Here is a 17,552-nt window from a genome sequence, read left to right as displayed (position 1 = left end):
TCTGCGTAACACGAGAACGAACCTCATTGGTTCTCGCTGAAGCTCAAACGTGCTGCGTAACACGAGAACGAACCTCATTGGTTCTCGCTGAAGCTCAAACGTGCTGCGTAACACGAGAACGAACCTCATTGGTTCTCGCTGAAGCTCAAACGTGCTGCGTAACACGAGAACGAACCTCATTGGTTCTCGCTGAAGCTCAAACGTGCTGCGTAATAGGGGTGGTGAAAAAAATCGATTATCGATTAATCGCGAGTATGTTATGGACGAGCATGAATCGATCATTACATTTTCAAAAATCGATTTTTTTATTTATCTAAACCTGACACTACCACCGTGTGTGTGTGTGTGTTCATTAGATGAATGTAAATCTGTCGTTAATGCTGAGATGATTCTGAGGGAACACTCTAGAAATCCTCCCGCCTCGCCTCCTCTGGAGCTCAGGCACAACATTAGCATTAGCGCGTTAGCACGGCTCAGATTCGCGCACAAACACCGAATAAACGCCTTCAATCCGCAGATTTATGAGCGCTTCAGATGAGCGAGCGCGACACACATCGACGCGCACATTCGCGGGAATTAAGGCGATCCTGAGGACGCGATGAGCGGATCTCACACACACACACACACAGCCGGACTGATGCTGAAAACACACCGCCGCTCCGCTGCACCGACCCGCGGCTCCCGCTCTCGGAACCGAACGGGCCTCGACACTCCTCTGACACGAACCCGTTTTTCTTCTGTCGTTTTTTCCCCTTTTGTCTTTCTCACGTCAGGAAACGAACGAGAGGAGCTCGAGCGGTCCACGTGCTCCCGCCCCCCTCACGCGCGCACCGCATCCATCACTCTTGACATTTTGTCACTGTGTTCTACAGTACAGTATATAAGCTGAAGCTACAGTAAGTTGTTCAAAAATGTTCATTTTGTCTTCTTAATGATTAAATTGGACAATTTTCTTCTAGAAAGACAAGGTGTTTGGAGAAAAAACTTCTTCTTTACCTTGACATGTTTCGACTGCAACCTGCAGTCTTCCTCCACCTGAACACGTTGTCTTTCTAGAAGAAAATTGTCCAATTTCTACAGTATGTTGGTTCTGATCTACTTCCTCAAGGAAATAAGCCTTTCATTTATTTGTTATTGTTTAGTTCAACTTGATGAGTCACAACACAATGTGATGTATTCATTTCTGTGTAACTACACGACACTACACGACAAGTGCTTTGAGTTGTTGTTACTCAATAAAAGAGTTAAGTAATTCAGTAGCTGACTTTTTTTTTATACTGCAATCACTTTGTAGTGTATTTTCGTTTACTGTTGTGAAATGGAAAATCAATAATCGCTAATCGAGAATCGTTAATAATCGAAAATCGACTGTAATCGAATCGGGACTTCAATAATCGTAATCGAATCGAATCGGGAAATCAGACAGATTAACCACCCCTACTGCGTAACACAAGAATGAACCTCATTGGTTCTCACTGAAGCTCAAACGTGCTGCGTAATACGAGAATGAACCTCATTGGTTCTCACTGAAGCTCAAACGTGATGCGTAACACGAGAATGAACCTCATTGGTTCTCGGACGTCAAGCGAACATGCTTGAGCTTCCACAACTGATCTTAAAAATGTCTTTATTTGGGTTCTGAAGAACGGTTCTGAATTCTTACGGCTTTGGAACAACATGAGGGTGAGTAAATTATGACAGAATTATAATTTTTGGGTGAACTATCCCTTTAAAGGTGAGTAAATGATGATAATTTCTGGGTGTACATTAAAGGATGGGCTCTTTTAAACTGATCCAGTAAGGAGTCACTTAGTAATACTAACTAACACAGAATACCCAGCAACCACTCACCAACTCTAGCATCGTCATCCTGCTACTCTTACATTTTTCAAAGAAAAAGTGTAGTACATATTTAGTGCCACATGTCATTATAATAATAAGAAAACGATTACACAAGTGTCCTTGTTAAGTGTAGTTATACATTTAAGTGAGTAATATAAATGACCAACCTGTTTCTGGAGATCTACCTTCCTGCAAAGTTCAGCTCCAGCCCTGATCAGACGCAACTGAACCAGCTAATGAAGAGCTTCAGGATGTTGGATCAGGGTTGGAAGTGAACTTTGCAGGATTGGGCACCCCTGCTATAGGGTTGGGGGGTTTGGTTTTGGGTTAGTTGCATGTAATTATGCATAATTTATAGTCGTTACTATAGTAACTACATGTAATGTGAAACAAGGACACGGTGAAATAAAGTGTTACCGAAAGAACAAAACACCCACCAGCTGTCTTCATCCTCAGCCTGAGCACACATCTCCAAGTCAAGCACATCCACCTCATCCAGGGCGGAGTGGTCCATTCCCGCATGAGCTGCTCCCAGAGTCTCTGAGCCTGGAGACAGACTTGTGACAAAGCGTGCCAGTGTTTGTTTGGATCCAGAAGCACAGGGTAAGAAGCCATCCTGCTGCTCCTCATCGTCCGGCCTGCAGGCGTCAGGCAGTGGAGACATGTCCTCGCTGCTACTGCTGCCCGCCGGAGGTGACAGCTCCAAGTTCCCAGCATCCTCGGCTCTGGGAGAAGTGTCCATGACCTCGTGCAGGTTATTAATGTTACCTCCTGTAGTGATGTTGCTGTTGCTGGCGCCCCCCAGCACTAGTTTGCTGCCCCTGTTGCGCAGGGCTTGATTTTGGACCTCCAGGCGTCGCACCAGCTCCTGAAGCTTACGGACCTCCTCGAGCTCCACCGTGGTCAGGTTCGGGCCGAACTCTGGCTCAGAACTGGACATCGTCCCATCTGCGTCACCATTATCGGCTGGCTGAATGACACTTCCACCATCAGGGACGACCATTCTCCTGCAGAATGAAATAAACAGAGATTATCGATGATAGAAAAACAACCAAATTCATCAACGTCTCATTTACTAGGCCTTTTCTTCATTCATTTTTTACAGTTCAATTTATTTATGTACACATATACATTTACACGTGCCTGTTTGCTTTGTTTTAAAGGTGCACTATGTAACTTTTCCGTCCGCTAGGTCGCCCATTGAAAACAAAGGTGTAGTTTGATGACGGCACGTTTGAGCGCAGAATCTTGGGACATGTGGTCTTCACCTCACAGCCGGTGGGAAAGAGTCAGGATAGGACTCGGGCAGAAATCATGTTGATGTGATTATTAACGTTACTGTAGTGAAGCAGAAGCAGGAGCGAATGTTGTGGAGCTGAGGAACCGCTGGAGCGATTGTTAATGAGATGAACGCAACACATGCCTCACGAGCAGCGGGACTTTTATTATGACACAGTCGCCGGCGCCACTTTCGCTTTTCCGTCATGAGTACAGACTTGGTCAGCATTACTGGGAACGCCCACAAAACGTCATATGCAGTGGGGGAAAACAAGCCATTGGAATTAATGCACGTAGACCTTGTTAGACGCTTTATACTAAAGTTTTATACTGCCAAATAAACAGACGGAACCGTTCGTCAATTACGAAAACCTGTTCAATACGTCCATTACAATTAAACATTTGCACTATATGATGCTGGTATTATTGTAAAGATAAAAAAAAAAACAGATTTCATTAGTTGCAATGGCAAAAGTTTGTTGAACGAAACGCCAATAAAGTCATACTTGTCACAGGATTTATCGTTAAAGCAGTTTTTCCACGATGAGCGATCACAGCCACATAATGCGTGAGGTTATTAATGTACAAAACATTCAAAAGTCTTCTTTATTTCATGATGGGAAGGGCTGGGCTCATTGTGTTTCAAGCTGATACTCACATTATATGCACAAATTTTCTCGTCAAAATGCTGCTCCCACAAATATTACACGATATAATAGCAGCTACTTCATAAATCACCCAGTCTTTTGATGAAGACGGTTGCTATAAAAAAGTAAAATAAAAATTAGGGGCTGTACGATTAATCGAAAAATTATCAGGAACCAACGTATTTTTCCCATGTCGGTTATTTCGGTTTTAGTCGCGTGACAACGCCGTCCTGTGACTAAAGTAAAGTCACTAAAGTAGCTTAGAAACTCAACCGGTATAGATTTTAATACATTTGAAGTACAAACCACAGCTTCAGAGGCGGTGTGAGTAATTCACACACACAATCACTCTCTCATTAATGCATTCAGATAAATGTAATGTAGGCCTACTGTGTTCATTTATCTGATGTACAACAAACAGAAATCTGCCCCATAGAAAATAACTGCTGAAAGTTAGACGTTTCCTTCAAGTGTTTTAAAATCACAAAGAAATGCACTTTTAATTAGAAAAAAAAATCCACCTTTAATAGTAGAAAATATTTACAGTAAAAACCTTATCAGGAACTTACTCAAAAACCTTAGGAGGGCAAAAAATGTTAAGCAAAAATTAAAATAATCGTTCATTAATCGTAATCAAGGTAAAATGTTCAATTAATCGAGGTTTTTATTTTTGGTCAAATCGTTACAGCCCTAATAAAAATGTTTCGCTATTGTCAGTAATTCTAACAATATTGTGACACTGACAACATAATGTCAACTCCAAATATCAATTTCATAGCACAAGACACATTTTATGATCATTTTAAAACGTTAAATGTATGTAATACATACTTTTAATCCATTAAATTGAGGAACACTGAATGAACGTCTTCATGGAAAGACTGGGTGATTTATGAAGTTGGCATATCATACCTATATGGGGGTCGGCGGAGCTGCATGTGTTTAGATGAGAAAATGACACCTGGCCATTGTGTTGGGTCGTTTATCAGTCACTGATTCTGACAGACCCAATACGATTCAGTTTTTCTATATATCTTACTCTGTCAAGCGGAAAAGGTGATTCTACTCCGACTAAACTGGGATAACCCCATGCATTTACATTGTGGGGGAAAACACGTCGACTCCGCCCCCAGCTCTGACACAACACCGACCAAGTATATGAGGTAACGCAGCTCTGTTTATCATATTAGACACATCTGAGTGTGTTGATGATGTGATGACGTTACTCTGTGCGTTCTCTCAGCGGCTGCTATGACACTTGTTCACACTGCAGTGAGAGTAAAGCGTTTCTGCAAAATAAAACCGAGGAGAACGCAGATATGATGTCATCGACAGGCCACGCCCACACACGTCCCGGTTCCTCGGGTAAAAGAGCAATTTCTCACGATTTACAAATAGTTGGAAACATTTGGGATATTGTAAGTACTAGGGGTGTAACGATTCGTTTTAACAACGATACGATTCATTTCACGATTTGAGGTTGTCGATACGATTCAAGGACGATATTGGTTCATTTAGAACGATACGATCCGAAACGATTCAGTGACTTGAAATCGATTCAGTAACTTTTTAGCCAAAAATTGTGTGACTGAAATAAATATCTGGACACTGGTCAGTGCAGGTGAAGTTTCCTAGATTCCTGTTGTTTCTTGTAAGGGAATCCGGTATCAATTAATTATGGATATAAACAAACAAGTAAACAACAATTAATGGCAAATGCATTCAAATTTTATTTGAATAAAGTGCAACCAACAGTTTAGGTTGAATTAACAGGAAATTAACCTTTTCTGCTCTCATTTTCAATATTCAATACATATTCAATAAAAGCACAGTAAGTGCAACCAACATTTCAACAGTAGGTTAACCTGCTACTTCTGCTTTTGTTATCCAACATAAAAATATTACAATATTAATATCAAAAATAAAGTGCAACTAACTACTCTTCAGGTTTAATTAATAGTAGGTGTACCTGCTACTTTTGCTGTTGTTTTTCAACATTAAAATAATACAAATACAATATTAATATCAAAAATAAAGTGCAACTAACTACTCTTCAGATTTAATTAATAGCAGGTTTACCTGCTACTTTTGCTGTTGTTTTTCAACATTAAAATAACACAAATACAATATTAATATCAAAAATAAAGTGCAACTAACTACTCTTCAGGTTTAATTAATAGTAGGTTTACCTGCTACTTTTGCTTCTGTTTTTCAACATTAAAATAACACAAATACAATATTAATATCAAAAATAAAGTGCAACTAACTTCTCTTCAGGTTTAATTAATAGCAGGTTTACCTGCTACTTTTGCTGTTGTTTTTCAACATTAAAATAACACAAATACAATATTAATATCAAAAATAAAGTGCAACCAACATTTCTTCAGGTTGAATAAACTGGCTGAACCTGCTACTACTAATAAACAATTTTAATAAACAAACAATATTTAACAAAGATAAAATGTAACCAACTACTCTTCAATGACTCTACAGATTTCTTTTTCAACAATATCAACATGATCTGGCCGCAGAACACTTCTCTGTGCGTTCACTATGTCACCAGCAGTACTAAAACTCGCTCTGCTGGCACACTGGTGTCAGGAATTCACAGGTAACAAGCAAGGGTTGAAAGTACAGGTAGCGCTTTCTCTTGGTGGCTTGATAATTTCTCGCTCGTTGGCTTCTCCTCTGCCATGCGCCATGCTATGTTTTGTTTTCTCAAGCCCCTTTCACACCGCCAGCGACACGCAGCGACAAAGCAACACAATCCCACTCATTTCAATGAGCGCTGCTGCTGGTGCGTGGCGATGATGTCACAGATAGGCAGACTGAATCGAGTAACGTTTAACGCCTTTATCATTAAAAGTGCTAAGAAAAAACATCCATATAAAGTCTGACGTGCTTAAATCCAATCCGTTATTTTCTATGATCGATACAATCGATTGATTACCTTTTAAAACGATGTTAGATCGATATATGTCGTCCGGAAGGCCAACTTGCCGAGCACAGAACGATGTAGTTAGATCATAAGAAAATAAATCGATACATCGATGTAGTAGATGAATCGTTACACCCCTAGTAAGTACTCAACTGAACAAAATATATAACACTGGCCTAGTGGTTTTTGGATATCTTACTGAAAAAATGTTACATAGTGCACCTTTAAAGTGTTATATAAGTAGTCTATAATAGAAATATTAGCAAGTTAATACTTATACTAAATACTAAAACTTTAACAGAATTAAAACAAAATACAACAATTCAGCAACTGTTTACAGGGTCGTACCTTCTCATGTATCTAACAAATGTGAATGTATTTAACGCGTTTCCCATAAACCCTTTGTAAACATAGTTTTAGCCTGTGCTCATTTAAAGGGACAGTTCACCCAAATATTTTTATTGTTATCCATAACTCATATTATTACAAACATGTATGAATGTCTTTCTTCTTCTTAAGACAAAATATGATATTTTGAATAATATCAGTAACCAACCAAACAGTTGATGGTCCCCATTTACTTCCATAGTATGGAGGGGAAAAAATGTTCCCAGCGACTGTTTGGTTACCCATAATCTTCAAAATATCTTCATTTGTGTTCAACAGGAGCAATAAATTCATACAGGTTTGGAACAACTTGAGTGCGAGTCAATGACAGAATTATCATTTTTGGGTGAACTGTCCCTTTAAATAGTGATTATTACTATTATATTACATGTTATTATACTGTATATGTTATTGTAGAGATGTTCAAGCAACTAAAGGTTCATTCTAGAGCTTTTTAAGGTTAATACTATGTACTTTTGGTTAATAAAATGTTCGAAACAACCAACAATGGCACACAAGTTAGCACAACAAATAAACAAACCAGCAAACAAATGATGTTTATTCAAATTAACAAGGATACACTTATAAAAAGAATTTACAGAACGTGAATTGTTCTGTAGAGATTAAACAACACATATATTTAACGAAAATGTGTTTAATAACACATGAATGTTGCTGTAGTTATTGGCATCAGCGTTACGCTAGTATGTTTGTGTCTAACGTTAGTAGCGTGTAAGCTGAGCTACTGTTTCCAATTAACTTATTATTACTGACACAAAAATCCACATACCTCTCCTTTCGCCCCAGTGTCTGCAATTATCCGATTTAATGTTTCAATATTTAACAAAAAAAATAAATAGATTTAAATAAGTAACCCGCCGGTTTCGCGCTGTTGTGCTTCAGCCACTGTATTTTGTCTGTGTTGAGCTAGTTAGCTCGTTTGCTATCGACCGGAGTTGATGGACACCAGTTGAGCCAATCGGATTAGAGGTCCCGCCCACTGCAGTAAGACACGGACCATATATGGAAGTGTAGCTCCGCCTGCTGGAGGCTTGTGGTAGGCGAGCGCTCGGTTTAATGGCGCCGACTGCAGTAACACGGTCTGGCCGGCAGATGGAGGCACGATACAAATGTCCCTTACAGCTTTGTTGATACTGTACTAATGTAGACCGAAATAAACTCCAAACAAAAGAGTGTGTGTGTGTGTGTGTGTGTGTGTGTGTGTGTGTGTGTGTGTGTGTGTGTGTGTGTGTGTGTGTGTGTGTGTGTGTGTGTGTGTGTGTGTGTGTGTGTGTGTGTGTGTGTGTGTGTGTGTGTGTGTGTGTGTGTGTGTGTGTGTGTGTGTGTGTGTGTGTGTGTGTGTGTGTGTGTGTGTGTGTGTGTGTGTGTGTGTGTGTGTGTGTGTGTGTGTGTGTGTGTGTGTGTGTGTGTGTGGGGATGGGTGTTTTAACAAGAAGTTGAGTGTTCTGTAGGCTACATTGTCCTAGTTGTATAGGCGCATTTTGACCGTCGTAGTGTATCATCTGGGTTATATTTTTATTACATTATATGCATACAGAATATTTGCATGCACAGCTCAAAAATGAAAGGAAATCCCTTTAGGCTTTATACTTAATGTAAATTTGTGAATACAACACGCAATGCCGAGTGTCATTTTATTGAACTGAGACCAGTGGAATGGCTTAATATAGGTATAAAATACTGGTCTTCATTCAAAGAACATGAAGCCTGCATTATGATGAATCCCTGTAACATGCATATTAGTCTTACTGGAGGTATTTATTTATTTATTAATCCTATAAAGCCTGACTAATAAAGTAACAGTCAAAAAAATAATTTTTTTGTAGGGCTGTCAAAAGATTAATCGCGATTAATCGCGTCCAAAATAAAAGTTTGTGTTTACATAATATATGTGTGTGTACTCTGTTAATTGTTATTTTTATATAAATACACACACATTCATGTATATATTTAAGAAATATTTGCATGTATATACTGTATATACATTTATATAATCTATAATATATATAAATATAAATGTTTTATATATAAAAATACTATTTTTTTTCTTAAATATATACATGCTTGTGTGTATATTTATATATAGATAATAATTAACAGAGTACACACACATATATTATGTAAACACAAACTTTTAATTTGGATGCGATTAATCGCGATTAATCTTTTGACAGCCCTCATTTTTTTAAATGGAACAGTTTGTTGAAACTTTAGTCAAAATATATATATTAAGCCTCTCATTAAGAAACTACAATTAGATCCTAATGAATTAGCAAATTAGGCTACAGACCAATTTCAAATCTTCCATTTATGTCTAAAATAGGAAAAGTTGTGTCCGCTCAATTGTGCTCCTACTTGCAACAACAACAATAAAAGATATCTATGAACAATTTCAGTCCGGATTCAGGTGTTGCATCTCAACACTAGTTTTACTTGATCTTAGTGCTGCGTTCAACACCATAGATCATAAAATACTCTTAGATTGACTACAAAATTACACTGGTATTCAGGGACAGGTATTGAAAGGATAGTTCACCCAAAAATGAAAATTATCCCATGATTTACTCCCCCTCAAGTCATCCTAGGTGTAGATAACATTCTTACTTCAGACGAACACAATCAGAGTTATATTAAAGTCCTGGCTCTTGAAGCTTTATAATGGCAGTGAATGGTTGTGTCGTTTTTGACGTCCATAAAAGTGCATCTATCCATCATATAACTGCTCCACACGACTCCGGGGTTAATAAAGGCCTTCTGAAGCGAAGTGGCGCGTTTGTGTAAGAAAAATATCCATATTTAAAACTTTATATACTAAAATAAATAGCTTCCGGCTGGTCAGCGGTACACAAGTCGACTTGTGCTAAAAGAGTGACCCCTGAGGGGACGTACAGGAGCATCTCAAGCATTGACGCCTCTCGCGGATCGGGCTGGGCAACAAACTCAAGCCCCTCTTCTCTAATATCGAAATCCTCCAGCATTTCTCTTTAAAAATACTTGTTTTATAGACAGGGTAAACCCAGCCTGGTCTGGCAGTGATTTGATTTTGCCCTGCAGCTCAGTCTGGAAACCTGTACATTAATTTCTACTGCTTCTGTTACACTTTTGCGGGAACCAATCACAGACTGGCTTATCCACCTGGCGCGCTTTAGGCGGGTTTAACACGATGATCTGAACTATGCCCGTTGATCACGCCTCTTGTGCCGTAGAAAATACAGAGCAGACTCCCCAGACCAATGTTCAATCTTAAATTGAGTTTGGTCTGGTGATAGCCAGACAACTTCTTTTAGACTGTAATTTATGACCGGTGTTTTGTTTTGCTCTATCCTCTGAGCTTCTGCGTTCGTCAATACGCATGCGTCAAGGGTCACTCTTTTAGCACAAGTCGACTTGTGTTCCGCTGACCACAGGAAGCTAGTTATTTTAGTATATAAAGTTTTAAATATGGATATTTTTCTTACACAAAAAATATTCTCTTCGCTTCAGAAGGCCTTTATTAACCCCCGGAGCCGTGTGGAGCAGTTATATGATGGAGAGATGCACTTTTATGGACTTCATAAACACAACCATTCACTGCCATTATAAAGCTTGGAAGAGCCAGGACATTTTTAATATAACTCTGATTGTATTGGTCTGAAAGAAGAATGTCATACACCTAGGATGACTTGAGGGTAGGGTTGTACAAATTTCAGTACCTGAGAACGCATCTGGTGATATAGACTAGTGTCTGTGAATCTTAAACCGCAAAAAGACTATTTATAGTCGAATCCTGCGTGTCTCTGTCTCTGTGAGAATGAATGCCGTAGAAGCGTGGTTTACACACACACACACACTCACTATCACGCTCACTATTACTATGACGGTCACATGTTTCCATCTCTGCCGTACATCATCATGAACGCACGAACATCATCTCCAGAGCCACTGAGAGTCACTTCATGGGTATTTTATTCAAGCTGCACCTCCCACAGTTTCTCTTGAGGCCAAAATGGAAGTGACTTAAACTGCAATTCATGGACTGGCCACTAGAGACAGACTCCAGAAGAAGCAGAATCTCATTGAGCTCATGTTAAAATGCCCAACTTTACAGCAGAAGAACACATGTTTACAGTCTGGGACACATTGTGGTTTTGGTCTATGCGGCTAATTTTGTCCTTCATGACAACTGTGAGGGGGGTGAATTTTTTTATAACTCATTCTTGTACATTATATAAAGCATTAAAGTTCTGCATAATTAAGGGCGTGGCCACTTTGAGTGACAGGTGGATAGTCATTTATCTGCTGTCTGTTAGTCATCACTTCAGCTCCGCCCACGTCCCGCCTCTTTGCCCATTTCCAGTTATCCGGGAGTGAAGCGCTGCCAAGATGGCGACGGCCATCTCGTCCAATCTTTACGCTTCAAAACTGCTCATCAGATTCCTATGGGTGACGTCACGGACACTACGTCCATATTTTTTTACAGTCTATGGTTTCATTTGAGAAAAACTGTCGTCATGTCATAAACACAGAAACTCAAAGGTCTTCACGGCAACCCGTCAAAATAAAAGTTTGGCTAACATGACAAATACATTACTGTTGTACAGTAGAATTTAAATACTCTCAATTAATAATAATAATCAAAACTTTATCTTTTAAGTAATAAATTAAAATTTTTGTTCATGTTTTAATTTGAACCATATAAAGTTCAATTGTGCAGCACTTTGTTTGACAAAATAAGTTTCATTAAATTAAAAGATAAATTAAATGAATGTCTTATGTCTTCATTTGATTACCAGAAAATACACAACACATAATTCGTGGGAAATCTTTTCATAGAAATGAAATTAAAAAGAAAAAATAAGATGGTTGTTTTTATTAATTAAAATTAAGTACCTAGTATCCTACTATTTACTAGTAAATAATACAGTATACAAACATCACAGACAATGCCAGACAGAGACCAGGGCAGCTCTGGCATAATGTCAATAACACTTCAATAAATGACTTACAGGTTATTTATAGTTATTAATGTAAACATCCCTAAAGTACCAAAAAAAAGTACCGTTGGGTACCGACAACGGTTAAAATGTGAATGGTACCCAACCCTACTTGAAGGTGAGTAAATCATGGGTAACCATTTTGTGTATTTAAATGGGGGAGAATAGTTAACGTCAGTGAATTATGGAGTGCCGCAAGGATCTGTGTTAGGCCCTCTGCTGTTCTCAATATATTTGCTGCCAAAACTATGGAATAGCCTTCCTAATAATGTTCCTGATAATGACCCAACACCTGTAGAGAGACGGTGGCATGCATTTTCTGTAAAGCTGCTTTGAAACGATATTCATTGTGACTTTGTATATATATATATCTTTTAAAGGAAGCATATGTGTTTTTGTTGAGTGTAATGTTTAAAACTTGAGGTTTTAATGGCTCATATGAGAATATGGAGTTCAGATTCAGGAAGAAAAAACACCTCAGTTTTATTCAGAGGCCCAAACTGAGCAAAAATATGCAATTTAGTGCAGTAGCTATTTATATGGCCAAAAAGTATGATGAAACTCTGATCTTTGCGACAGTATAGCAGATATACTTACATGAAATGCATATCAGTCGTCACTCTATATGTCTTAGTAGGATGATATTTAAATGCTTCGTTTTATGATCAAAACTCTGTAGTTTTAAAACGTATGCAATACAATGATAATTCAGAGATGAACAAATAAACCTTCCTTAAAAGCCTGATGGATCATACATTTGATACTCACATATATAAACATGATCTTCATCTTGAAATATTACTAACAATATGCATGTTATCTTTGCGTTTACGAGCTGAAAGTAGACGTTTTTACTATTACTCAAAGGCCTTTTATTTGCTGAAAAAACCTATCGATCAGACGACAGAAGGCATGTAGATTGCGAACAACAGGTTTTTCAGCAACATTTTGATCGGGTTGATAATGTAGAGGCCTTTTAATTTGCATTTCAAATATGACACAACATGCTATTGTAAAGCTATAACAGGTATGACAGCACAAAATCATGCAGAATGAACCACCAAGCTGCACCGTAACAGCTTTTCCTAATTCATTTAGACCATTCACACACACACACACACACACACACACACACACACACACACACACACACACACACACACACACACACACACACACACACACACACACACACACACACACACACACACACACACACACACACACACACACACACACACTGAAAGTCCTTGTGGAATGTGTTGTTGGCTCAATGCATATTTACTAATTTCAATATAAGTTTTTCCACTAAATGTTACATAATCAGTCTTGATCTGATTATGTGCATAATGGTAAAACAAAACCAGTCTCCATTAACACTGTTTTTAATCTTAACTGAAATATACAGTGAGGCGGACAGTAGTGAAGGTATTTTTGTCTGTACTTTATCAGTTTTTCTTTGGAAAACTTTTACTTCACAACATTCCAAAGCATAATATTGTACTTTTACTTACATATTGAATATCATTTAATACTTTATTACATAAAAAATCTAGTACTTTCTTACTTTTACTTAAGTATTAAAGGAAAAAAAACGTTTATTTATGAAACGTAGTGCAGTAAAAAGTAGACATTATGCTTTGGAATGTTGTGAAGTAAAAGTTTTCCCAAGAAAAACACTGATAAAGTACATATACTTGAAAAATTTAGTTGAGTAAAAAATCTTCACTACTGTCCGCCTCTGAAGGGAAAGTATTTGTACATTTTATTTAAGATTAGAATTAAAATGTCCTGATAATTTTCTCACCGCCATGTAATCCAAGATGTTTGTGTCCTTCACGAGGTTAAGGAAATTAAGGTTTTTGAGGAAAACGCTCCAGGATTTTTCTCCATATAGTGGACTTCAATGGGGACCAACGGGTTGACGGTCCAAATTCCAGTTTCAGTGCGGCTTCAAAGGGCTCTACACGATCCCAGTCGAGGAATAAGGGTCTTATCTAGCCAAATGATCTGTCATTTTCTAAAAAATAAATAAAAATTAATATACTTACAAATGCTTGTCTTGCAATAGCGTCCACGACTTCACGCATTACTACATAATCACGTTGGAAAGGTCAGCGTGACGTAGGCGAGTAGTGCGAAAAACTCCAATTTTCTCCTCCAACTTCAAAATCGTCCAACATCATTGTTTTACCTTCTTTTTTTTTGTAAAGAGCTTTTGACTAAGTCTTTGCACGTTCTATGTATAAACACTGGGGGCGGTACTTCCGCCCGGGTTTCTCAGAGTGAAAGTCGTCATAGTTGGGTTAACTTTTATAGCGGTAAATGAGAATATACATTAAACATATTTTTTTGTGTCCCCATTTGCTCAAATGGCACCACAATAGTGATTTCACAACTTTCAAAAAGAGGGGGAAAATAGAGTGAGATCGATAACGGCAGTGAAAAGAGAGAAAGATGTTAATTTTTACCATCACTCCCATAGACGCTGTATTAGAAACACCCTCACAGCAGCGGTAACTTGTTTTTTGTAATTTGATGCAAAGTAATAAAATACAAAGTATTAGTGTTATAAATGTACACAAAAAAAATGAAAATACAAATTGGCATTTTGCGTCTAATGCAGTGACATTTTCATTATGGCTGGGTTAAAATTGTCCATTTCTCGGTTTAATCGATTCTCGTTTCACCAATATCAATTCTTAAATCCCAAGAATCAATCTTTTAGGCTGTTTTCAGTTGATGAATGAACAATACATGGCAATAAGCTTTGTGCTTTGTTACTTTTGACATGAAACAAAGTCTCAACTTTCAAATTCTGTTGAATTAGTTATGAAATTCGAAAAATAGGCCTTCCGCTTTGGCACTGAGTCCGCTGACAGATCGCTGTAGCGCCTCAGTTCAAGCGAAGTGATCATCTCTTCCGCTTTACTACTAGTTACAGCACCAAATAAACATGAATGAACATCAGAAGGTACACAGCAAGCAATAGCCGCCATTTCACAGTCTCGGGTAACTATAGACCCGATATAGTCCGGCTATGAGTAACCCACTTCTAGCCTAAATAACCTTGAATTTGGTCGTTTTTGTCAAAATAACTTGTGAGATATGTGATATTCCCTCATGTAAGCAAAGTCGACAGTGATTACAAGGTGTTTGATTTCATTTCATTGACATGTTCATGTTCTAGATGACTGGTCTATTCTTGGGCTATGGTTAGACGTCTATTACATTTTCACTGACAGCACAAATGTTGCCTTGTTTTATCCTAGAAGTCAGGGCTGTGTTAGGACGGCTATTAAACGTCTTTTAAAGGAACACGCTGACTTTTTGGGACTTTATCTTATTCACCGTATCCCCCAGAGTTAGATCAGTCCATACACACCATTCTCATCTGTGTGTGTGCCATAACTCTGTCTGACGCACCCACCGCTAGCCTAGCTTAGCACAAAGACTGGAGGTAAATGGCTCCAGCTAGCTTACTGCTCAATAAGTGACAAAATAACGACAACATTTTCCTATTTACATTTTGTGATGTCTATAGTTACATCAATGATATTACACAGCGCCTGAAAATAGGCTAACTTATGTTGTTATGTTGACGGAAGTTAGCCTATTTTCAGGCTCTGTGTAATATCATTGTGCCGCTGCACTGATGGGACAGCAGCAAAGATCCTCAATTACTACACAGGAATGAGAGTCTTAGTACACGATGTAAACTATACACATCACAACATGTAAATAGGAAAATGTTGTCGTTATTTTGTCACTTATTGAGCAGTAAGCTAGCTGGAGCCATTTACCTCCAGTCTTTGTGCTAAGCTAGGCTAGCGGTGGGTGCGTCAGACAGAGTTATGGCACACACAGAGATGAGAATGGTGTGTATGGACTGATCTAACTCTGGGGGATACGGTGAATAAGATAAAGTCACAAAAAGTCAGCGTGTTCCTTTAAACGCATGATGTCTCATCATGTGATCATGAAATCAGTGTTTCAACCAAGGAAAGACGTCAATAAAACAGTTTGAAACAATATGTGCACGTAATAGCTCAGATAAGCCATTCAATGTCCACTAACTCATGCAGCATTAGATATCTTCCATGTGTACCTGTCCTGATACATAGGCTACCCCATTTAATCAATATCGAATCGTATGAATCAAATCACAACTTGTGAATCAAATTGTAAAATTTGTGTCAATACCCAGCCATTTTTAAGTGTCCAAATACTGTTGCTTTCCTGTATGTCCTTTGCAATAGGTTTCAGTGAACTATATGCATTAGTTATCTTTCATTTCGATTACAATGTTGCATAATCACAGACCAGGCAGCAAAGTTTGCGAGAAATCCCTCTTGGAGAAAGGTGGAGAAATAACGAGCAGCGAAGAACTGGCATGTAGAGGCACGAGTGATCGAGATCAGGTCCAGACGGCACACGCTATATGGTCGGCACACTGGAGGAAACACACACAGGCGGTTCTCTGACACAATGCGGTTTTATTAGAGGGGTGTGTGTGATGACATCATAGAGGACCAATACAAAGTGAACTTTGTATGTCTGAATGTGTGTGATGTTATATCTGTGATCATAAAGGGCTGCTTTAAAGTAGCCATAAAAATCCTGAAACCTTTCATCTCTGAAACAGTTCAAGTGTAAAAATGTATAGTGGTCTTCAAAATTGGTGTGCGCTGCATATCACCAGCACTTCTTTATATATAAAGAGCATTGTCAGTAAACCATGAAATTACCTAAAGGTAAAGGCACCAAAAGGTACCAATAAATAACTTGTTCGGTGTGTGTTAGCCGGGAAGGATTTGCATGCAGGTGTGATGTTCATCAGGATCAGTGTCCAGATGTTTTATTCACAGTTCATGTTAGCATTGTGTATTTGGCTCAACTAATTTGCTCCAGTTACAGTCAACTTAAAAACTTTTGTTCATCTAACGAGTACCAGGTAGTCTTTTGAACTTAAAACTTCTTGTCAAGACAACCAGAGACTGCTTAGCAAATCAAGCAGCTACAATCCTTGATTTCCATCCTAATTTTTTCATTTTCAAAGTACATGACACAAACATTTAAAAGTAGAGGCACACAGTTTACCCATTTCACCCGGGTAAATAATTAGCAAAAGTTGCAATGAGAAGTACATATAGCGTAATGCCTCAACACAAGTCTCATATCAACACAAATCTTAAACATGGTGATGATCAAAAATTGTAATTTAGTAAAAATACACTCAAAAAAAAAAGTCTCGTAATCATAAGGGAACCTTTTTTAGTGCTATATAGCACCAATTTTGGTGCTTCAGTGGTTCTTCAGAGGTGCTATATAGCACCTTAGTCAAAGAACCGGTGAAGAACCTCTGAAGAACCGCTGAAGAACCTCTGAAGAACCGCTGAAGAACCACTGAAGCACCAAAAATGGTGCTATATAGTACTAAAAAAGGTTCCCCTATGATTACGAGCC

At 38.4% G+C, this 17,552-nt stretch overlaps 1 protein-coding gene across 3 annotated transcripts in view; it reads right to left on the bottom strand.

Annotated features, from left to right (window-relative positions):
* Nucleotides 1-8,044, bottom strand: part of LOC307139868 (SLAIN motif-containing protein-like) — a 48,131-nt gene extending 40,087 nt beyond the window's left edge. For all 3 annotated transcript variants that reach the window (XM_079839005.1, XM_079839007.1, XM_079839006.1), the window contains exons 1-2: nt 7,883-8,044; nt 2,280-2,849 (exon numbers count right to left, since the gene is read on the bottom strand). In XM_079839005.1, the coding sequence (XP_079695131.1) occupies nt 2,280-2,845 (566 nt within the window). In that variant the 5' untranslated portion in view covers nt 2,846-2,849; nt 7,883-8,044. The remainder of the gene's footprint in view (nt 1-2,279; nt 2,850-7,882) is intronic.
* Nucleotides 8,045-17,552: the final 9,508 nt, after the last annotated feature.

This window comes from Gobio gobio, assembly GCF_949357685.1.
Source record: "Gobio gobio genome assembly, chromosome: 16".
In the NCBI taxonomy this organism is placed as follows: Eukaryota; Metazoa; Chordata; class Actinopteri; order Cypriniformes; family Gobionidae; genus Gobio; species Gobio gobio.
The sequence above is the reverse complement of the archived record's forward strand: the minus strand, read 5'-3'. Positions and strand labels throughout refer to the sequence as shown.